Source organism: Melanotaenia boesemani, chromosome 4 (assembly GCF_017639745.1).
Source record: "Melanotaenia boesemani isolate fMelBoe1 chromosome 4, fMelBoe1.pri, whole genome shotgun sequence".
NCBI classification, from domain to species: domain Eukaryota; kingdom Metazoa; phylum Chordata; class Actinopteri; order Atheriniformes; family Melanotaeniidae; genus Melanotaenia; species Melanotaenia boesemani.
This window is the reverse complement of record NC_055685.1, coordinates 11,028,958-11,053,287: the sequence shown is the minus strand read 5'-3', so window position 1 is coordinate 11,053,287 and position 24,330 is coordinate 11,028,958. Positions and strand designations below refer to the sequence as shown.

The 24,330-nt window shown below is 38.0% G+C and overlaps 1 protein-coding gene across 3 annotated transcripts; it reads left to right on the top strand.

Annotated features, from left to right (window-relative positions):
* The first annotated feature begins 11,644 nt into the window (after positions 1 to 11,644).
* On the top strand, positions 11,645 to 22,906 carry fip1l1b (FIP1 like 1b (S. cerevisiae)). Of its 3 annotated transcripts, none has more exons than XM_041984325.1 (15): positions 11,645 to 11,916; positions 12,258 to 12,312; positions 13,463 to 13,532; positions 14,196 to 14,308; positions 15,167 to 15,231; positions 15,317 to 15,427; positions 15,707 to 15,837; positions 15,996 to 16,114; positions 16,453 to 16,552; positions 16,650 to 16,806; positions 16,894 to 16,975; positions 20,089 to 20,144; positions 20,339 to 20,528; positions 20,854 to 21,000; positions 22,376 to 22,906. In XM_041984325.1, the coding sequence occupies exons 1-15, from the start codon at positions 11,838 to 11,840 to the stop codon at positions 22,515 to 22,517; spliced, it is 1,617 nt and encodes a 538-aa protein (XP_041840259.1). In that variant the 5' UTR covers positions 11,645 to 11,837; the 3' UTR covers positions 22,518 to 22,906. The 3 variants fall into 3 exon arrangements, with proteins under 3 accessions (XP_041840259.1, XP_041840261.1, XP_041840258.1); XM_041984327.1 differs by having other exon boundaries at positions 11,646 to 11,916; positions 20,092 to 20,144; positions 22,373 to 22,906; XM_041984324.1 differs by having other exon boundaries at positions 11,646 to 11,916; positions 22,373 to 22,906.
* The last annotated feature ends 1,424 nt before the right edge of the window (positions 22,907 to 24,330 follow it).

Here is a 24,330-nt window from a genome sequence, read left to right as displayed (position 1 = left end):
TTAGAGTCTTTTGTAGGGGTAATATAAGGCTGCATAAAGTACTGCAGATAAGTTTTAACCTTGAAAGCAATAACTGTAGAAGCACCCAGAGTGCACACTTCCACTATCCCATTGTAATTTTTTATTTTTTTATTTTTTGCCAGTGTTTGTGGCCATTATTTTTTTAGTTAAAAGCTTTAATGTCAAAATTATCCCTATCTCCCCATAGTAAATAATTCTTTAAAAAAAAATCCTGGATTCAGTATCTGGATCACCTCCAAAATAGAATCATTTGCTCCTTATTCCATTTCCAAGATTTCTTGAAAATTCCATCAAAATCTGCCTATAACTTTTTGAGTTATTTTGCTAACAGACACCACCGCCAAATACATGACCCTCGCCTTGTCGGAGGTAAGAAATAGGAGCATCTTTCATCAGAGTTTAATGTGAAATTGCAGCCTAGTTGGAAAACAAAATATTGGTATGTTTGGCACGAGAAGGCAGCATGTAGAGGATAACACATGCCCTAACTCTGATAAACTATCAATTCAATTACATCTATAAATTTTTTAGTTGCTCTTGTATCAGACAAATGAACATGTTGGAGCTCAGTCCCACATGTTACCCACAGTGTGGTCAGTATGACCTGGACAAAACAATAAGGGAAAAAGACAGTTAGTTTAACACACCAACTGAAACCAAGTCTCCACCTAGTTAGGCTCCATCTGCCTAAACTTTAAATGTGTTATCGTAATGTATGCATTTGTGCAAGTTGCAAAAGCTTTTCCTGTCTGTTGAAAGTACTGCGTCACAGCAGTGAGCTAAATGGTTTGCTGCTTCTGTTACTTCTGGACAGAGCTAAGCTGACTGTTTTCAGTCTTTCTGCTTAGCTAAGCAGAGCTGTTGCTGGCTGTAGCCTTGTTTTTAACAGACATACTTATAAAGTGGTATCAACCCACTTATCTAATCTTTTTCCAGGAAGAAAGACAAGTCGGTTTTTCAACAATATACATCTTTGCTTGTAAATTGTGTGTGAATAAAATCATGTTTTGCAGTGAAGTTCTGGGGAATGACATTATCAACAAACCATCACCTTCTTTTTATTATTATTCTCAAATCTGAATTAAATACATTACAAAAATGCCTTAATCACATTTGCAACAATTACCTCATTTTCTGAAGCTGGAATTAGACATGTTAGTGTTCACAACAGATGGATCAAAACAAAGGAGCAGAAACAGTCGCAATAAGCTGTCATGGCATCACACTGCTGAGACAACCATATGTTTGATCCAAAGAGATGATGTGGATTGAAAATGTGCCAGTGCACATATCTGTGGAAGCTAATATCAGCGTGTGTAATTACTGATAGCCCAATGATCGCCCTCTGTCTGGATAAACCTGATTAGCATCGACTAGGCTGTAAGCTGCCCTAATCCACCGTAAGGAGAGAGGGATGGACGCAGGGAGGGAGCGTGGAGCCAACAACAGACAGTGATAAGGGGGGTGCAGAGGGTGAAGGGGGAAAACAAAAGGAGAATAAAACGCAAACTGAGTGCATTAGGTTGATAAGTAAAGAGGTAAACAAGTGAGGAAGGAGGAGAAGAGAAGGAGGAACAGTTGTGAAAAAATAAACAGATAAACATCAAATATCCCTGCAAAGATAAAAATGCATCAGTTTTATAATTCCTCTTTAGTTCTAACCACGAAGAACAACCAAGCAGTTTTATACTTCTTTCACTATATTTTATGTTCCTGAATTGTTTGAAAAACATTTTTATCTTGTGGCCTAAACTAAGGTGGTCATATAGCTATTGTATTTGTGGTCTTGATGACCCATTAACCTATATATGCAGTGATCCTGATCCTTGTTTTAAGAGACCTGGGAAGGTTACCTTGAGTACTCCAAAGGATACTACGGCATGTAAACATCTTATCTAGGTATTATCTGTAGATATCTGACACATGTTCATGAAACGTGAAAAATGTACAGTTGATTGTCATAATTAAAACCAGACTTTTAAAATGCATGTAAACGTGTTAGCTGAAATAGAAAAAAAAAAGAGCTGGACTATCTCTCAGATAATGAGGTGGGAGGTCAATTTACTCCTTAAGTTCTTGTTTGTCAGTTCTACTGGTCATAGGCATAAAAAGTCAACTGGAAAAAGCATAATGCAAACAAGTGGAAAGCAGCCATACTGCAGCCTAGCTTCACAATATCAGACATATTTTAGTCAATAATTCGATTCCCTTTCGTCCTTCCATGCAAGTATACTGGGACAAAAACAGTGGTCTAAATAAAAGGCCAAGAAGAACTCCAACCATAGCTTGACTCAGTACTGAGTGCACAAAAGGGCCTTTGTCATATCACCCTTTTGTGGGGGTTTCTCTCAATCTCTGGGGGTTTCTGCATGTAAAAGGTCTAGAAGGTTACAAATCCCAAAACCCACACCTAAGGTAGTTAATCTATCCAGACGACACTTCTCCTGAGACATCTCAGTCTGGACTTTTCTTCTGTTATTAATGTATATAATCAAGAAACCCATTTGCAGGAGGCTAGTTCAGTACCCAGACTCTCCTCCTGAGAAGCTACGCTGTTGTGATGGATGCAGAGAAGACAGTGGCCCCTAGTCATGTCACTTTGCACTTTGCAATGAAAATTCAGGATGAATATGACTTAGTATGCCACCCAACTCTTGGTAAAGATTTTTTTTCCCTAGGAGATGCAACACTGGAGATTTTGGTCATGCCAGAAAATCAAATCTGAATTTTAAGTGTTGAAGTGCACTGGAGGGAAGAGAAGAAGATGGGATTTTAAAGAGAAAGATGGAGGAAAGTGGCACCAAATGAGGGATGAAAATAAAGAAAAAAAGAGAAGACAGGGAAGACAGTGAACAGTAACAAGACTGGGAGAGAGATGAGTTAGACAGAGACAAAGTGAATAAAATAAATGTAATTTCCATGATCAGTTTAACTGAAAAACCATTAGCATCCCTCTCTGACATCCCACTGAGTGTGTGTGTGTGTGTGTGTACTGTGAACTTACAGGGCAAAAAAATCTCACACGTATGATGTGATACAGTAGATGCTCATGATATGAAACCCCATGAAGAGAAAAATCAATGTACTCATAACTATAATATTACAACCCTCTGTTCTCTCTCCCTGGGAGAGAGTACATATTGTATTTTTCCCTGTGATTTTTTACCCAGCACCAGATAGATCAGTGTATGTGTGGATGTTGTTCATGCCTTTGTGTGTAATCACTGCAGTTAACAAATAATGATAGCTAAAGTGGATGGAAAAAAAGAGCAAGAGTGAGAAAATCCAGATATTTCCACATCTTTTACTGTAAGCCAAAGAAGTCCTAATTAACTAGTCAAATGCCATAAATGCATTAACAGTCCTCTCTGCATTAACACACAACTTCTCGTGCAAAGACAAAAGCAATCCTAAGAGTCAGTTTACTGAGGAGCTGCTGTCTGATGTCATAAAAAGGATTTAATGTAGCGCTCTGGGCGCAAGAGCAAAATGAAAACCATCAAATAAAACTATGGGATTCGTCAAAGAGAGAGGCTTTGCTTGACATGAATATATGCAGAATCTGATTTGCTGATACATGTATGAATGAAATAAGCTGCAAAAAAATGTGTAAGAAAACTTTGGGCTTCATAAAAGTTGGTTCTTTGGTTTGATAACAGATTTGTGTGGCATTAAATTGACTGATTCCAGTCAGTGCCGAGACCCACTAAGCTGTTTGTGTGGATACACTCTAAGGTCAGCGGAGAAAGCTGCTTTCACAGCTTGTAAGTCTGGATTTGTAAACAAAGCTTTGCTCTTTTGTTGTCTTTTGGAGTAAGATACACTTAGAAACTGAGCTTCAATTAAGAAAGATATTTTATGTCTCCTGGACTTTAATGAATTTTCATTTAAACTGATATAGACACTCACTGGCAACTTCAGTAGAGATATATGTTCAGCTGCATGTTAACGCAAATATCTGATCAGCCAATCACATCCCTTAAATTGGGAAAAAATGGGATTTAAATTATTTTGAATGTGGCATTGTTTTTGGTGCCAGATTGGCTGATTTGACAATTTCAGAAACTGTTGCTCTACTGGGATTTTCACACACGACCACATGTAAGGTTTATAAACCGGAGCAGCAGCTGTTTGGATGAAAATGCCTTGTTTGTCAGAGGCCACCAGAGAATGGGAAGGCTGGTTGGAGATGATAGAAAAGCAACAGGAACTTGAATAACCACTGGTATGCAGAATACCATCTCTGAGCCCACCACACATCAGACCTTGAAGGAAATGGGTTACAGAAGACCACACTGGGTGCAACTCCTGTCAGCTTAGAACAGGAAACTGTGGCTACAGTTTACACAGACTTGCCAAAAACGTGACCTGTAGAAGATGTGAAAAACGTTACCTGGTCCAATGAATCTTGAGTGCAGCTGCAACATTCAGATAGTAGGGTAAGAATTAAATGTAAATATACGAAAGTATGGATTCATCCAGACTTGAAACAATAGTTCAGGCTACTGGAGATGGAGTAGTGGTGTGGGGGATATTTTCTTGGCACACTTTGGGCTCCTCAGTTTCAACTGAGCTTCATGCTGACCATGTTTATAATGCACCATGTCACAAAACTCAAATAATTTCTAAATGGTTGTCTTGAACACGAGTCACCAGATCTCAATCCAGGCCAATAGAGCATCTTTGGGATGTGGTGGAACGTGAGATTCTTATCATAGATGTGCATCCGACAAATTTTCAGCAGCTGTAGGATGCAATTATGTCAATAAGGAGCAAAATCTCTGAGGAATGTTTCCAACACATTAATCCTTCTAGTTCTGAAGGAAAGGAGGGTCAAACCAGGTACTAGCAAGATTTTCTGATTCCAAGCTAAATCAACAATAAAAGTAATAGTGCATGAATGCATTTATATGTAAGTAGGAGTATCACAGCTAAGAAAGCTCGCTTCGAAAGAAAATGTAAAAATACTTGGGTTCAAAGTTAACTAAAAATAAATAAATAAATTAGTAGTTATACGGAATAATAAAGGTTTGATGTGCAAAAGCAGTGTACATCCCACAAACAGGAACTGTACACTGATGGCCAATTCCTCCCCCAAAATATTCGTCCATTTTATTCTTCTGCCAGTGGCTAAAGAAATGTGACTTTAAAGTTGCCTTCCTCTTTGACTAAGATCAGTGAGAACTAAGGGAACGTATGAGCTCATGCGGCAAGGATGGAGACTGACCATCTAACAAAAGTTTAATGAGGACATATGCTTTTTAGGTTTTTTCCTTTAAACCAGCTGTTGCACTTTGCTGTGGTGTAGATGCTTGTTAACATAAAAAAGGTCTGCAAAGTTGCAAAGCTGTACCAAAGTGAATTACTCTCTCCCACAGAAAACATTGCTCCTCAGCTACCCTGCTTGTAGTCCATGATTTTTCTTCTCTTTACATAATTGTCTGACATTTAAACGTATCTGCATCATGCCTGCCTGTCATAGTGGTGCAATACCTTTTTTGAATTATAATGAAGGAGAATGTGACATAAAAGAAAAGCAGGGGAATGGTGGACATCCAGCAGTTTGTGTTCTTTCTCCTTGGCATGTGGTATTTAAAAAAAAACTAAACAAAAAACACTGTATAATTAAGCACGGCGCTGCTTTTGCTTTGTTCTTAGTGCTGAGCCGCACAGGAAGTGATAATACTTTTGACCAGCCAACGGACTGCAGCATGTCAATCTCCACTCTTTTGGGTTGGATCGGTAAGATTTGGACACCAAAATGCAAAGCTTGATTGATCAGATATTCTGGCATCCCTCCTGGGTTTTGCCTATTTAAACCAAAACAACGTGTACGCTGACCCGTCCTGCTCTGAGCCGGACCTGACGGTGGAAACAAGGCTACAGTCACATGACTTATTGGTGATATGATTTGATATAAACCGGAAACAATCAGGTTGGTGAACATATCAGAATAAATATTTGCACAAATGAACCATTTAAAATTTTTCTTATTTTAGTATTGTTCATTACCTCATAGGTTGAAATACATTCCGTAAATCATTTGGTTTTAGATCATCTGGTGCAGCTTGCTTTCTATTCACAGAGTTAAGACCACACCTGGAGAAGCTGCTTTTAGTTTTTATGCAACATCCATTTGGAATAGTCTCCCACAGAACTGCAAGTCAGCTAAATCTCCAGATTCTTTTACATCACTTCTTAAATCTTATCGTTTTACTGTTTGTCTTTTATTTCTTTATTTAATTTAATTTAATTTAATTTAATTTAATTTAATTTAATTTAATTTAATTTAATTTAATTTAATTTAATTTAATTTTCCCTGCTTGAAAAAGCTGCTTTTTATTCACCGTGTTATGCTCTTATCAGTCCTCTTAACTGTCTTGTTGTATGTATGTTTGCACCTGATTGCTTTGTTTTTAGCACTTTGAGTTAATTTTGTCTGAAAAGTGCTGTATAAATAAAGTCTGATTTGATATTGTGCACTTGAGTTGATGAACATGCATGCTTTGTGACTAAAGATGTTTTTAGTAAACCCAACAGCTACAGTCTAAAGTTTCTTTTCTGGAGCAATGTACTTAGTTTTCACACAGTGTTTAAATATTTTTTGCGTGGTGTTTATTAAATAAAATGTGACAGTAATGTGGGTTGACGATGTGGTAATATCATCTCTCTGCACAGGCTAAACTGCTGCATCTAGTACGCCACGAAGGTGATGTAGATCACCGAAAACATCACTCTTCAACACATCCATGAGTCATTTTTACTCAGACTGGCCCAGACTTTGGACTTTGATGTGAGGTATTACACATCCTCCATCCTCAGTATGAGCTCTTATTTCTGTCAGAATGTGGAGAATTTAAAACACAAACTTCGGCATTTAAAAAATTATTTGGCCCCCTCCTCAAATAAATTCTTAAATTAGGCTGATTGGTTGTACAATATATTCCTTGGAGTGTTATGTGTCATGAACAAGCATCAACCATCTTTCTCTTTAACATAATCTCTTTCACTTTTTTACATTCAGTATTCCTTTGTAAAGGCAGCAGCTGATTGCATTTGAGTCAATAACATATTTAGGATATAGTACACTCATCGTATCGTATCTTATTCTTAATATTATTGTATCATATTCTTTTGTAACATATTATATCACATAGTATCATATCGTGACCTATTTTGTATCATGATAAATTGTATAGTATGTTTAAATCATATTGTACTGTATCGTGATGTATCATATTGTATTGCATTGCCTCACATCATATATGTATTAATGTCTTTCAGATGTTGAATTGTCATGACCTGGTAAGGTTGAGATTATTATTTTTCATGTTCTCCCAATACATAAAATCTTACAATTGAAAGATGTGCTTTCTTCTTTACATTACTCTGATGTAAAAAAAAAACAGCTGTTATTGAGAAGTTTAAAGTAGCTCTGTGCTGAATTACAGCCTTAAAGATGAGCCACTGGCCTGGCAATGAGCTTAACAGTGCCATTCATTATGACAGAATAAGAGAACAGCTTGATCTTCATTTTAATTCAGCTGTAAATTCAAGTTAATAGCAAATATTTACAAACTCAGCACCAGCTAAAGTTTAATTGAACAAATACTTCGTTATTTGTTTTGGTGGGGCAATGGAACCAACATTTCGCACCTAATATCTGTTTTTGCCCAAACTGATGTGATCTGTTGTAGAAACTTTACAGAGAAATTTAGATTATTATAATTTTATTTTGTAATTTTCCTGTTTAGTGATCATATGACACATTAGCATGTCCACATACATGTTGGTAATTTTCACTGTGGGAGACTGCCTGTGGTTCAACGGTAATGACTAAGAGTCAAGCGATTTAGTCAGAAAAATGCTAACACAAACATAAATCTTGCCACAACAACAAATCAATGAAATAGTAATCTTAGTACTTTAAACAGAAAAAGTGTCAGGTGCCTTGGGGACAAAGTGTGCTTCATGCTAACGGTGCTGCCTTCTGGTTCAGCATTTACTTTCTAAATATTTTCCCAGTGGGTGTTTGGTCATAGCTGGTTGAGCTAATTTCTACATAATGACTCTAAAGCTGCATCCAGGAGCCTAACAGTCTTTCATTTAGATAGAGCAAAGTTGTTTGTGACATTATCTCTTACACGTATGTGGTGTTGTGAGAAAAAAGTCTATCCATGTTCATATCCATGTTGCTACTCCCTGTGGACAGAATAAGTAAATGAAAGGTACCACAAAAATAAAGTACAGCCTGGATTACTAATATTAGTATCAGTACTGATACTTTTGTTAGGTGAAGCTAATGTGGTATCCCATAAAGGTGAGAGATACGTCATCATGTATGAGGTACATACAATATTTCAAGGTTGCCTCTTAATATGTTTTAATTGTCACTGGCCGATTTAACAAATAATAAGCATTTGTTTAACTATTGTGAAGTAGATGTGTAGGTTAAATCATTTTGTTTTGTTTTTTAATGCCATCTTGTCATTGTTTGGTCATTTTGACCCTATTCTCAGCCCTCAAAATAAGCTTTCATATCAGTGATAGTAGTGATACTTTAGGCATAAATTCTCCCCCTCCTACAGTAAAAACAGATGAAGAGAAGGAAGCAGGCAGATGTCTAAGGAGCAAACAGGCCCCTGGGGGGCTGAAAGAGACGATAAAAAGAGACTGCAGTATTAATGGGTGTTGCTGATTATCTTTATGTGGTTTTATGGCAGACATTTGTCTTGTTTATGTCTTTTAAAAAAAATAAACTTAGCATATTATTACTGTATTAATGTTTATTCTAAATAGAGTTTGGATTAATATGTGTATGTGGACATCTTTATGTATTAGTTTGCATATTTTTAAATCTGTTCTGTCATTGTAGTCACCATGTTCTTGTTTTGAATCTACTAGTAGCTGTTTTAAGGCTTGTTGCCCTGAGTTAACTTTACTCTCTTTACCACAGTTTTGTGCTTATTAATGGCTGTTTGACTAAGAAGAAATGTACATATTCACTTCACATTGAGCCTCCAAGGCCATGTGATTGTATATACATGTTCAGTCAGGATTCATACAGAACAAATATCAGCACAGAAACAGCACTGGTGAAAGTTCCCAATGACCCCGCCATGGCCTCAGATAACAAACTCCTGTCTGTACTTGTCCTGTTGGATCTCCACGATGCATATGACAGCATCAATCAGCATTCTGTTACACAGGTTTAAACTTCTTATTGGAATTAAATTAATCGTAATAGGATGATTTAAATCATATTTATCTGATAGATTCCAGTTTCTTTGTGTAAATAATTAGTCTTCCTCACACACTAGAGTAAGACGTTCCTCGCGATTTTTTGCTGGGACCGATGCTTTTTACCTTGTACCGCTTTCCTTAAATCAGCATGTTTAGACGACATCACATAAAGTTTTGTTGCAACACAAATTATACTCAGCTGTACTTATCCATGAAACCAGTCAGTTGTCTGAATGATAATGGCCTGGATGAGTCTTTTTTAACTTAGACACAACTAGAGATGTGACGTTAATGAACGAATCGATTCTTTTGAACAGCTCCTTTAAGTGAACTATGGGAACCAGCTGAGAACTGTGAGTTGCAGCTGTGGCCCATAATTTGGGAGCCATTCTTTTTATATACAAATAATCCACTCTGCTTTTACATGACATGTGTGCCATCACTGGAGTCTGATGTCCAACACGCTCCGTTCACGTGATGCATCTATGGGCAGAAAGTAGGCCTGTTGATTGAAAACATATACTTGGAGTTCTATTCAAAACGTTTACTAGAATTTGCAATGATGTTGCTCAGGTTTAACATTTATTTAATTTATATTTTTCTTATATATATATATATAGATATATATATATATTCTTGTATAGTAGATTTTATATATGTACATATTTTAACTATTTATTATTCATATACTGTGAGTTTTTTGCATTACTAAATTGTCCATATGTTGAAAATTTTGAAGTTATTTTGCATGGAAATTAATTGTAGCCTGCATAGTTTTTGTTTTATTTTTTGGTGAGAGAAAATCCAAAATATTTAATCTCACTGTCAAAACATGGTGATTTTGAGCCACCTTAGGGAATGATTACAATGAAAACACAAGCCAAATGAAATTATGACCAATGTTTCTGAATAATTCCCACCATCAGAGTAGGTGGGGTGTGTGAAATTGAAAAGGAGCCAGTCTTTTGAATGGTTCTTTAAAAGGAACGGTTCCTCAAGATCCAGCTCCTTTCAAAAGTCATAAATCCTATTTCTAGACAAAACTGAGATTATTGTCTTTGGACATGAGTGCCTCAAGAAGACACTGTCTAGCTGTGTAATTACTCTGGGTCTCATTACCTTGGCTTCTAGTTCTACAGAAATGAATCTTTGAGTTACATTTGACCAGGATCTGTCCTTCGACTCACATATAAAAGGTTTCTAAGACCCCCAGATGCAGAAAAGCTAATCCATGCATTTGTTACTTCAAGACTGGACAACTGCAGTTCCCCATTATTGGGCTGTCCCAAATATGCCCTGAAAAGTCTCCAGCTGATGCAAAATGCTGTAGCAAGGGTTCTGATAAGAATTTGCAGCAGAGATGGGACTAATTCCCAGTTTGGGTTTGAAAAGCAGACACCTTCTCTACCTTTAGGATTAAATTAAAAATGTTCCTTTTTCATGAAGTTTATAGTTAGGACTGACTTGGGTGAACCCTAGCCTCCACTTCAGTTATTCTGCTATGGGTTTAGACTGCTGGGGGGCACCCCATGATGCACTGAACACCTCCATACACTTTCCTGTCTTTACTTTTTCTTCTTCATGTTCAAATATATGGTATTGTTGATGTCATTGTTTCTCTTTTTCTTTCTTAACAGGTATACTTGTCACTATGTCCTTTCTCCTGTTAAAAGAGAGCTTTCCTTTCCACTGTACCTTGTGTAAGCTCAGGATAGCGGATTGAATGAAAGATAAATTCTGGTGTAATCTTTTGGTTTCCTTAGTGAAGTATATTTTTTAGATATAATTAATAGGACTAATGTAAATGATATAATTCACATATATAATTCTAGTTTTAACTAGATTATAAGTGCAATGCAATGACTTGAGTTAAGCTGGACTGCATCTTTAAAAGTGCATTGGGATGGCTTTGTTGTGAATTGGCACTATACAGATTTGATAGACTGGGAAAAAAAGTCAACAGTGTGAAACAACTTGTATATTTATTACTTTTTGGGAAAAACTGGTTAAATTATCATGTGCCTGTTTACAAATAAAAATCTAAAGCTAAATAAAAAACCAAAAGTGAAATCATGGCGTACACAGACCATAAATCGTTTCATGCAAATGGAAAACATTAAATGAAACCTCAGTGATTATTTTTGATGAAAATAGTTCTTTCCATATATTTTTTTTTTTTACAAAATTGCAAAAAAAGCTCATGTTCGCTGTTGTCGGCCTCTAACAGCAGAATATATGAAAAACTTTAAATGGTTTTACAAATTCGGTCAATTAACCATATTCACATAACCAAGATTATGTACTTTAAACACACTCATTCCTCCTGTCCAGTAGGGGGCGCACTTTTTTCTGCTCCAACATTGTGACCTTAGCGGGACGCCAGCTACAGTCGCTTCCGGGTTCAAGCCGCATTGCAAAGGTTGAATATGAATCTATGAAGCCCTAATTTGTGTGTCTAACTACTTTTCCCTGCTAAAGGGGCAACTACCCTCATATAAAGTTTCAGGATTTTGTTGAAACTTGTTGTGGTTGCTGAAACCGCTACTGGTTTTAGCTCTCAGTGTTAGCTAAACATGTCAGCGGAGGAGGCGGACAAAACAACCACCACGGACGCCAGCGCTGGAGATGAGGAGGAGGAATGGTTATATGGAGGTAAAAGCAAACAGATACTGTCCGCAAACACAACTTCCCATCACATACAGAAATGTGAATTAATGTGTTAACTGTTGTGCTAATAAAGTGCTAACCAACAAACATGAGACTGCTAAGAGAACATAATTGAGGCGTTAGCCGGGAAGCTAAGCTAGCAACGCCTGTTGTCGGCCTCGTAACATCAGAATAGAAAGAAGCCAAACTTGAAAAGAATATTAAAACAAATGATATATGACTGCATATTCCTTCTGTGTTTCTCTACTAAGTTAGACCTTGATTAGGGGTTAAATATGAATACCTTCGAAAGCTGAAATAACAGTCACGTTTAATTTTTATTCTAGATGAATCGGAAAGCAGAGAAGAGGATGAAGAAGCCAAACTGAACGCTCTTGTCAGGTATCGTCTACTCTTACTAATATATATATATATATATATATATATATATATATATATATATATATATATATTAGTATATATTAGTGTGAATATATATATTTAAAAAAAGGAAATACACTATATAGGCACTACATACACTATACAATACTTTTGAAACATATTAGTCCACAAACACTTAGACGTGTCTACAGATAGATAAAACGGTTTCTTAGGACACACACAAGTAACAAAGAACTGAAAACACAACTACAGTTTAGCATTCAGGTTCCTGGATTATTTACTTATCCCACATGGCCAGTTCATAGATACAGCTTAATACAACAGTTCTTCAACAAATCAATATCATAAACACCACTCTATAGCTGAAAGTACGATAAAGTTTACAGAAAATTCAGTCATTTTCTAGCTTATTTTTATTGTTAAGATATAGACAGGCACCTGCCATGTAATGTAATAGTACAATTATTTTGCTAAGGTACTTGTATTTGCGGCAGATTTGTTGTGTTTGATGGAAAACTTGGCTACATGAAAAAATTTTACAGTCTTAGTTGTGTCATCACTATAATTTTCTCAACAGACCACTTATTTTTGATGAGGTGGGGGTTATGTGACTATTACTATGTTATCTTAACAACAACAAAATATATACAGAATTTGATCCGGTATGACCATTTATTTAAGTAATCTGTAGGTAAGTAATATCCATTTGCGAGAGCTGGATATTAATTTCAGTTATTTGTAAATGGTCTTTTGATATGATGTATGCTGAAGAAAAACTAGAATGTATAAAGAGGATGAGAAAAGAATGAAAAGCAACAAATGAAAATAAGCTTTAGCTCATGAAACTACCTTTGCACCATGTGTCTCTGCTCTTTGGAATACATTTCTTGTACTGTTGCTTAGGAAAAATGGAGCAGAAAAGCTTTTACATTGAGAATAAATGTATGTGATGCAGTGATATATCCTAATTATTTCCTGTTACAGTGTCCACACAGGAAAGGCTTTCTTCTTCAGTCATACAGTCTGGTTTTAAGTTTTAAGGTGTTTCTTACTTTTAGTGGACATGGTGAATATTTGTTTTCTTACGTGTCTGAACTTTAGGAAAAATAACAAGATTCATTACATTTCTAAAAGTGTATTTAATTTGCAGCGCACCCACTGATATTTCAGCAGATGATACTGCTGCTGCACATGCTGCAGGAAATGGAGTCGCCTCTGAGGTAAGTAGTCTTTATGTTTTTGTTTTCTCTTTCTCATTTTTATCTTCCTGTATCTATTACTTTCTGTCCTTCTCAGCTTTAGGGCTGGGATATACTTGCTGTTAGCGGCACGTCCTCGTACTTATCATGGCTGCCATGCATTCCTAGCATTTGTTTTGCACGTAGGCTGTTAATGCGAGGTAACATATCGCATGCGTGAGTTGCAGTATTGACTTGAACACTAAAGACGCTCATGTGAACAGCAGCACGAACACAACAGGTCCGAGGTAAAGACAATGGCGGATAGTTTTGAAGACCGTCTCTCAGACCTTATCTGCAACTACCGGCATCTGTATGATTTTTTCATCCCTGTTGCACAGTGACAAACACTCGTGCTTTAACAGTTGGCAACAAATTGGAAGCGTGTTGTGGGTTGATGTCCCAGAAATACAGTGTAACCAGTAGATTGACCTTTTCACTGTTTCAAAGTAAAAGTGCTGCGTACCGCCCCTTTCGGTGACCTCCAGTATGTAGCGTTTTTGCTGCGCTGTACTTCTGTTGTTTGCAGCAAGTATATGTGCAAACGTCGCAGAACGCTGACGTTTACGCTTGTGTTCACACCAAGTATATCCCAGCTCTTAATGGTTTAACACATTAAAATTTATTTTCCTCCTCAACTTTTAGGCCACAGGAGAAGCTGCAGGCGAGGATGTGGAGAGTGACAGTGATAGCGATGATGATGACGATGATGTTCGTGTTACCATTGGCGACATTAAAACTGGAGCACCACAGTACACGTAAGTTTAAGTCATATTGCAGTGTTTTAAAGATGCTGCTTTAAGTAAGCCATTGATGTTTATGGTACACAGGATGAACAGCTGCTGACTTGTGGTAAATGTAAGATGGAATTTTCTTTAGTTGTAAACAAACATAATATTTTGACAAAATATAATTATTTGGTTTTATTTACAAAAAAGAGAAAAAAAAAAGCAGAGATTTATGCACAAAAACACCCAGTCCATTGTACTATCTTCCTTAAATGGAACTCAGTTTCCAGAAGAGTCTCTGACTGTAAACATGTGAAGATTCTCCCCGTTCAGACACTTGCAGCCTGACAGAGCATAAGAGGATCTGTCAGGAAGAACTGGTGAAACAGACCAAATTCACTATAACAAAGAATGCAAACACCTACCAAAGAAGCTGCAAGAAAGACTCATACAAACTATTCAATGAATGCTAAGGTTTAAATAACAAATTTAGATTGTTGATCAGTTTTAAAACACAGTCATTAAACATTGATGGGTGGATGTGACGGCTCTTCAGTTTAATCTGAAAAACAACAACAAAAATATGTACATAAAAAAAAATCAGAGCTCCAGAAACTTTGGTGCATCTGTGGTGTTTGAGGTTTTATTCTTATTTCCTGAGAATTTAATGATTTTAATGGTCGTTCTTAAACCCTGTATCTGAAACTGAGAGATATAAATAATCTCGCATCATTAATCCAACAAATTCCACAGCAATTATTGTTCAATTTAAATCCTTGATAATTGAGTTTTCTGAAAAATCCGTTATGCCAACTTGCAGAAACAAGTGATTCCTTGTCATCGTACATCATCATTAGATAAACAAAACTATTCTTCTCTCCCTCCCAGGACTTATGGAGCTCCACCTGTGAACCTCAACATAAAAACAACGGGCTCCAGACCGTATGGACAAGGTATCACTCTCTTGACTCGAAACAAAGGACTTCAGCCTTTTTTCTTCTTGGGAAAATATCCAGTAACATCTGTTGTTTATTTCAGTTACCACAAAGCTGAAGGGAGTGGATCTCGATGCACCCGGGAACATTAATGGAGTTCCAGTGCTGGAGGTGGACATGGAGTCCTTTGAAGAGAAACCTTGGAGGAAGCCAGGTGTGTGTGTGTGTGTAGATAAAATAACGCTATGAGGAATTGTTTCAGTTCCTTCAGGCCTCATATTTGTGCATGCTGGCCTTGGGGCAGAGTCCTGCAAAAAGTCTCCCAACTGAAGCTGCAATTGTTGCTTTTACAGATCACAACTGTTACAAAATGTCATGAGTATAAGAAATAGAAGCTTAAACGTATGTTGGGCTCATAATCGATGCAGAACAGAAGGCCTCCATGCTGGGGCTCAGGTGTACAATATTTTACAAAGAGTGTTTCTGCGTATAGGAGCGGATCTTTCAGATTATTTCAACTACGGTTTCAATGAGGACACCTGGAAGGCTTACTGTGAGAAACAGAAAAGACTGCGAATGGGTCTGGAGGTCTCGACGGTTGGCTCAGTAACAAGCAAAATCACTGTAAGATGCAAACATTTACTATGTTTCTTTCATTCCTTCAGCTCTGCTTTAGTTTAAATCATCTTCTGAGCATCTCAGTCTAATCCTCATTCTCTGATTGTATTTTTAAATCAGAAGTCGCTGCCTGCTGTGATGCAGATTCTCCTCTTTTTCTGTAGGTTCAACAGGGCAGGACAGGAAATGAAAAGGATATGTCCAGTTTGCCTGTTCACACCTCCAAGACAGACTTCACATCTCCTGTCAGCCTGTACAAATCTGCTACCAGTCAGATGATCAGGTAACACTCTTTTCTCTTATGAGATAGCTTAATAATAACTCTTAATTAAAAATGTGATTTTTCAGAGCTATGAGCTTTACTATAACGTTAAACATAAGCAGAAACTGTTTTGACTAAATATTTTACAAACCAGATAGTGTGTCATTTAGTCTTTTAGATGAATCTATTTGACTGTTATCACTTTTGTTTCGTGGCTTTGAGAGATTAAAGCACAGGGCCTATAATGAAACTTTGATATGATCGTTCAGCTGGGTCTCTTCTTACAGACATTAACTGGTGACAGATGGGTAGGTGGAGTCACTTTTTGTTACCTTGATGTCTGTCGTTTTTTTTTCTAGGAAGACTAGTGGTACCATAGATGTGATCGGTGGACAGACAGCCACAATCAGCAGAGTTGAAGGCCGGCGCAGACACAATCTAGAGGGCAACAACATCCAGGTACAAGAAGCAACAGACATCAGTTTAAGAGGAAAACAAATTAACACAGCACACCTCGAAGGGTTTGGCCACAGCGTCCTCTCCTGTCTGTTTCCAGGTGATTTCTGAGCACTCGACATCGGATGCTGAACCAGCCCCAGCTAAGATTCCCACCTTCTTCCCTCCTGGACCAATTCCTCCAAACATACCCCCACCTCCATTTCTTCCTCCACCGCCCAACGTCAGCACTGCACCTCCACTCCTACCCCCACCCAGTGAGTTCAGCTGCTTCTCTAATTCTTCTACATACATCCACAGTGTTTTTAATTTGTTCATGCTCTCTTTCTTGCACCACCACACAGGGTTACCCATTACTGTACCTCCTCCTGGTTTTCCACCTCCAACAAGTGGTCCTCCTCCTTCTCTAATTCCCACTATGGACAGGTAACACATCTGTTAACACATGCACTTAAAGAAACCCAGACTTTGAAATTTCCCTCTGGGATAAATTAAATTTTCATTTAATTTTATTAATCATATAGAAACCACCTTTATTAACGTTTACCTTTCCCAACCCAGTATTTAATACCAGCAAGAGTCACCGATTGAAGCCGAGACCTTTGTCGAGGTATCACATTTCTAACCCAATTAAAACGCTGTCCTTGGATATACCGATGCGGAAATAATCTAAACAATTTCTCACTATAAAACCATAAAACGGCCATCTTACTTGTTAAAACAACAGTCTATACAGGCCTTTCTACACCGACTCACAGTCTGCGTATAGGGTAAGGGACCTCCCAAGCTTACAGATTTATGATCAGTAAAGGAAGATTTATGATCCGCATCTTGGCGGTCGACAGTGGGAGTTTAACCACAGCGCTGTTGGCCAACCACCTTACATTAAGAGGAAGAAAACACTCTTCACTCACCCTGTAATGGACTGGTATCCTGTCCATTTTGTAACCCAGCTGTTACCCTGAACAGGATGAAGGAGTATGAAAAATGAATTAACTAAATTGCTCTATATCATTAGAATCAGTAACTTATTACATCCAGTTGTCAATATAACATAACGTTGCTGTTGGGCAAAAACCTCCTATGTCCACAATTCGTGATTTTCTTTTTCCTTCATAAATCGGTACTATTGGTCACCCTTTATGTCTGTCTGTAGTTTTACAAACATTTAACCAAAGATATATGATGTAAAGCACAATACCAAGTTTGATGACATTATGTCCATTATTACAAAAACCATACAGTTTTATTCATTTTTTGAAAAATAAAAGTTTTGGACATAGGAGGTCTGCGTCCGACAGCAGCGATAAGCCAAGTTAAAGCTAACGTGGACCAGTGTAATTCCTGGTGACAGACGATGGCGACAACATTTCTGTCCTTGTGTTAACATTAAAGCTCAGGTATCTGATTGTCACACAGCAGCTTCTGCTGTGAGTAGTTTGTCTTTACTGAAGGCTGACGCACGGCCTAGCTGCTAACTGGCTTTTACGGTTTTGAAACGACTGTAATGATGGTCGGAGTGAGCCACTTTCTGGATCCTGGATCTGAAATATGCACTGATTATGGGTAGCTGATTTCTTTTTTTACAAACATTTTTTAAATTCAGTAAAACAGTGCAGACTTTGTAGGGTGTAAGGTGTATGGCTGGTGGAATAGCAACAATATATTTGTTTAAAAAAAAAGTTGAGTGAAGTTTCAACAGATTTTACAGTAAGACAGATTTGCGAAGTAATCAAAAGATGTACAATTAATTGTGATTAGAAATTTTAGTTTTGATTGTTTTACAGCACTTTTTACAACATTTAGGGTTGACAACCGTCACAAAAAGAGAACAACAAAAAGAAAAAAAAACCCAGCAGATTTAGACAGTAGCTGTATGCCATCATACTCTTTTTCTTTTTAGTCTGAGCCTAACGTAGTCCTTTTCATTCATTTAGTTTTTGTTTATGCACCTAAGTGTACTGATTGAATTTTGGCCTCTGAGTGTTGGTATGATGTCAGTGGCCTGTAGTTCAGTTCTGCAACTGGTTTATCCTGTGTAAACATGGACGATTGTTGTTGCTGTTATTCAAGCGGTGCTCCTCTATGAACAAACTGGAAAACATCTGCAACACCCTTTGAAACTGACTTTCAGACTTGCAACACACATCAAAAAGAAACTTAGATTTACAGTTGCAGCATCTTAATCAGTGCATATTTTTATTCTGGCCCTCTTTGATTGAAAGTTATCTTCACTTTCTCAGTTGTTGCATAATACACTGCCTGCCCCCCCCCAAAAAAAAAGGTCGCCACCTGGATTTAAACAGGGACAAGCCTTCTGTTGAATAATTACTGCACAGGCGATTTATCTTTCAGCTGGCAACAAGTTATTTACCCCCAACTGATGCAACGGGTAACTTCTCATTTCTGTAACAACCATGTTGAAAGACCCATCCTCTGGTTATGGAGAAGATGTTAGTCTGTTTGAGAAGGGTCAAATCATTGGCATCAAGGGATTGGGACTGAACAGCTGTGTAGCCATAAGAAAACCACTAATCAGTGAGGCTAACTGGAGAAACAGGCTTCAGTTTGTTAGGGAGCATGAAGATTGGACTCTGGAGCAATGGAAGAAGGTCATGTGGTCTGATGAGTCCAGATTTACCCTTTTCCAGAGTGATGGGATGATCATGGTAAGAAGAGAGGCAGATGAAGTGATGCAGCCACCATACCTAGTGCCTACAGGAAAGCCTGTGGGGGCAGTCTATGTCCTGGGGTTGTTGCAGGTGGTCAGGTCTAGGTTCAGCTACATTATGTGTCCATAGAAAGAGGTCAGCTGATACCTGAATATACTGAATGAGCAGGTTATTTCATTGATGGATTTTTCTTCCCTGATGGCATGGTCATGTTCCAAGACGACAAAGCCAGGATTCATTGGGCTCGGATTGTGAAAGAGTGGCTCAGGGAACATGAGACATCATTTTCACACATGGATTGGCCACCACAGAGTCCAGACCTGAACCCCATTGAGAATATTAGGGATGTGCTGGAGAAGGCTTTGCGCAGGGGTCAGACTCTCCCATCATCATTACAAGATCTTGGTGATAAATAAATGCAACCCTGGACGGAAATAAATCTTGTGACATTGCAGAAGCTTCTTGAACCCATGCCCTACGAATGTGTGCCGTAATCAAGGCTAAAGGCGGTCCAATAAAATATTAATGTGTTTTTATTTTTTTTTTACCATGTACAATGTAGAAAGAAATGTGCCCTGGTGTCTTGTTCTGATCCACGTTGCTAAGATAACTAATTTTAGTTTTAAAGAGAAGCTCCTGCTCTGATGAATGTTTGTTTAAAGCATTTACAGAATTTAACACACTGGTGTCACCAGAGAGGTTGTGCTGCAGGTACATAGTGAAATGCAGTCCAGTGAAGATGCTGCCATGTTAATGTGATTTTTGTTTCATCTACCGTTAGAACATGTGGTTGTTGCACTTGTGAAGTCCAACAGGATGAACGTGCTACAGGTTCTCTAACGTGGTGCTTTTCCTCTGTCTGCACAGCAGCCACCCTGGAGGTTATGATGGCCGTTCGGTCCCCCCATTCCCATTTCCTCAAGGTAAGAAGCTCTGCGGCACAACAAATACTTCAACTTTGTAAACGATCAGACGTAAAAATGAGGTCTTTTGTTATGAGATGCAGTCACAGTCATAATCAGTAAGCACATTTAGATTAATGGGTAATCAAATCATTAGATTTAGTGTTCAAACCTATAATTTACATCATCACTGAAAATCTCCTGCATCTTTCCAGGTGCTTACCCGCCACCCATTGCTGGAGGTGTACCTCCACCTTGGCCCCCAATGATGGACAACACCAAACCATGGGACTACTATCCCCGTCGAGACGATAAGAGAGACAAAGACAGAGACAGACCGAGGGAGAGGACACATGAGCGGGAGCGAGAGAGGGAACATAGTCCTTCAGCTATGAGCTACACCAGGTCAGAGACACAAACTCGCACATTACATGCTGCAGGTTAATGCTGCTCCTGATCCTGCGCAGAGGATTGAATATCACATTTTTATTCTCTTAAACATAAGATCGGTTAAATAGTGTAGCACATATGTATATACTGCAATAGTCATAGAAATAGGAATCCCTTCTACCAAATTAACCTGTATAATCTTAATCTTGTCTTGAAATCAACTTACAAGATCGATATGAGTGAATGTGTTTATTCACTTACAGTTTGTGTTAAAGGATTTGTCGTTTGGTCTGCGTGCAAAGATCTCTAAAGAGCGCACTTTTCATGTCTGTTGCCATAGTGATGAAGAGCGGTATCGCTACCGTGAGTACCAGGAGCGTGCATACGGAGAGCGTCATCGTGACCGTTCGAGTCGAGAAAAAGAAGAAAGACACAGAGAGAGGCGGCACAGAGAGAAAGAGGAGGGACGTCACAAGTCCTCTCGCAGGTAAGCTCGTCCACACTCGGTCACAATAACTGTTTTATGCTGGATTTTTGTGTTTTTATCATTTTTATGACCTTTTCCATACATAATGTATCGATTCCAAGCTTCTTTCACAGGCCTGTTCACATTGTTCATCTTTGCTGTGTGATAAGCTGGTTTTAGCTCCTCCGTTACAGTACAGAAACCAGAGCAATGAGCAAGGCATTAGACACACCAGTTAGTTCTCATACTCAGTTTTTCATTTTGTGCAGGGAGCATATTTAAGAATGCACAGAAGTGAAGATGCCACAACTTTTTGGGGTGTGAAATAAAAAATAAAAATAAATGTTGGTTGCTTTTCAGTTTTCACGACTGCAGGAGAAGCTGATCCGGATAAGGAGGGTCTGAAAGAAAAAAAACACACTTTATCTACAAAACCGCTTGTTGATGGTTTGTTAAATGCAGGCACAGCATTTAAACTACAAAGTTTAATTTCACGTATCATAAAAAAAAAACCTTTTACAACATTGCAATTCCCTCAGGGATTAATAAAGTATTTTTCATTCGTTTTATTTAATTTAATATGAGGAGTCATGGTAAAATCATCTAGATCTGAGCAGATTAAGGCTTTAACTTCAATGAATGTAAGACATGTTTTAGTTTTAGTTTGAAAACAAGATCATTCATAAATTAATTTCTCTAAAGGAAAACCTTTATTTTTTTTTAATTAGGTTGTATTTCAGTGGTGGAAAGTTCTGGCGTGTCAGATTTATGCACAGATCTGATAACAGGGGTCCTGCTTTCAAGAACTGATGATACAGGAACTTTTTTGTCTTTTTATTTTATCAGCTGGTAATGATGCAGAATTCTTTTATGGGACACTTTTATTTTGAGTTTTCCTCTAAAACAGATTTTATAAACTGTACAGTGTGTTTTCAGTCTAGGTGATGGTGTTCACTGGTTTTAGCTAAATGGTTACGGCCTCCTATTTCTAGCCATGACTTGTTGGAAAACGGGTGACTGAATTTTTAAGATGTCTGTCTTTTGAAGTGTGTATAAGCTGCGTAGGAAAGGTGGTGACAGCAACTGTATCAGGCTTAATAAATATTTAATCTGAAAGGTTTTTCTGTCAGCCTTTTTCTTCTGCTTAATACCTTTCCCCTCCTTCATTTTCTGAATCCCTTTCATGCCCCCCCCCTTGTCATTCTTTGTCCTCTTGTACCTTCTCTATTTCCTTATTGATCTTCATCTTTATTTGTCTCCCTGGTTTCTCATCTTCCATCGCTTCTCCCTCTTGTCCTCCTGCATCTGCCCTTTAATCTCCCGCTGCTGTTCGATCGCCCATTCCCTCGCTACCTTTGTCATTTTAACACCCTCGTCTTTCTCCTTCCATTAGCAGCAGCAGCCGGAGGAGGCACGACAGCGAGGAGGGCGACAGCCATCGGAGGCACAAACACAAAAAGAGCAAGAGGAGCAAAGAAGGCAAGGAAGCCAGCGAGGAAATGGGGGCAGATCAAGAGAACCAGGAGGGCATGGAGTAGTCTCTCCTCACTGTTTGAGCAAGATGGCGACAAAACCTGGAAAGCTGCAGTCACTGATGCATCATGTCGTCCTCCTCTACATCAGTCTGTACTCCTCCTCCTCTTTCATCACCATCATGCAAGAGTCGATGGGGGAGAGCAGGAGGTGAAAAGGACTGCTCGTCCTCCTCATCCATCTTATCAAAAGTATGATGCATCAGTCTGTCTTCTGTTTTCTCCCAACCCCTCTCTCAGTAACAATTAGGTCAGATTTCACTGCATAGTCAGGATGATCAGCCCAACGCTTCCTTTTTTATTGTTTGTTTGACGTCCTTTTGTTCTTGTTCTGTATGAAGACATCTATAGAAAGCTGCCAGTTGAGTTCGATTAAAAAAACACCTTTCATAAGACGCCTTTTTGTGACTTTCTTCTTTAAAAAAAAAGAAAAATCTATTATTGTTTAAATGTTGATCACAGGTGATTTGTAACAATCTTTAGAAGAAACAGAATTTTTGTTTTGTCTTCAAATTCAAATGAGCTGAGCTGAAACAGTGACTTGCTGCAGAGCGTTGTCAGACTGTAACTCGGATGTCTCGCCTTCACCGCGCAAAGCCGGGAGACCACGAAGATGGTCTGCATTCACCTTAAATTTCTAAATTTAAAAGTAGTTTTTTGCACATTTAAATTCACACAATGTTGACATACTGTAAATGAAATTTAAGGATTTTTATTCGAAGAATTTTCATTTTCATCTGCATGTCTGGGAAAAGAAATCTATTAAAAACTTATTTCTGACTTAGACGTCAAAAGCATCTTATTCTTTTATTTTGTGCTTCTGCAACAAAAGGGCACATTTGATACAAGGAAGTATTTTCTTTACATCTTCATGTTCATGTACAGAAGTCTTGAGCCAGCCTTCATTTCTTATGAAACACAATCTGAACCAGACAAGTATTCTTTTAATTTCTCTAAGTGTTCTTCAGGAACATTTCTCCAGGCTTCTTGAAGGACTTCCAAAAGCTCTTTAGATGTTGGCTAGCCTTCGTTTCATTCTCTGTTGAGAACTGCTTTAATAAAAATAAGTTCCAGGAGGAAACAAGACAATTTTTTTGATCCCAAAAGGACAATTTATTTATAGCTCACCCACATCACATAACAGTCATAAGAAAAAATGGTGTAGTTAGCATTAAACTACTAATTAAACTAATAGTTTAATTAAACTATTAGTTTAATTACATTAAACTAATAGTCTTAGACTATTAAGACTGAAATAGGCAAAATGTAAAATTTATACAGTTCCATGTAAAATATCACTTAATTAAAAGACTACTGTCAGAATTCAATAGCCTGATGGCTGAAGAAATAAAAGACCTGGAGTTTCTAGGAATCAACAACCAGGACGTCTGCACCATGAATTATGCTTACTTTGTGTTCACCAGTGTCTGAAATCAAGCATCATGTCTTGTTTTTTTTGGGTGTGAATATCACTCCATCAGACCTCTTGTCGCTGATATTCAGTCCAGTTCTTGTATCATCTGGCATACCTCAGCCTTTCTTCTGTTTCCCTAAATGTAGATGAGAGTAGATGGATCAGCTGAACAGGACAGATGCATAACTGAGGTTATATACCAGCCCTGACATTTCTGTAGTCGTCCACTTCCAGTTTCTTCCAGCTTTTAAGGACACACTGCACATCGTGCTGAGATATGCCAGGATTCCAGCTTTGTGAAAAAATGAAAAGCAGCGAATGTCCAAAGAAAAGATTTAAAGTCAAGATTTCTGCACAATATTCCATATGTTTAGAAACAGGACATCAGGTCAGCTGTTATGCAAG

Bases quoted from the DNA above. Each gene is read 5' to 3' on its own strand.
- fip1l1b (XM_041984324.1), top strand. From the start codon at position 11,838: ATGTCAGCGGAGGAGGCGGACAAAACAACCACCACGGACGCCAGCGCT. The intron at 13,533-14,195 runs GTAAGTAGTCTT...CTCAACTTTTAG, and splicing joins GAAATGGAGTCGCCTCTGAG to GCCACAGGAGAAGCTGCAGG. The intron at 15,428-15,706 runs GTGTGTGTGTGT...TTCTGCGTATAG, and splicing joins GAAACCTTGGAGGAAGCCAG to GAGCGGATCTTTCAGATTAT.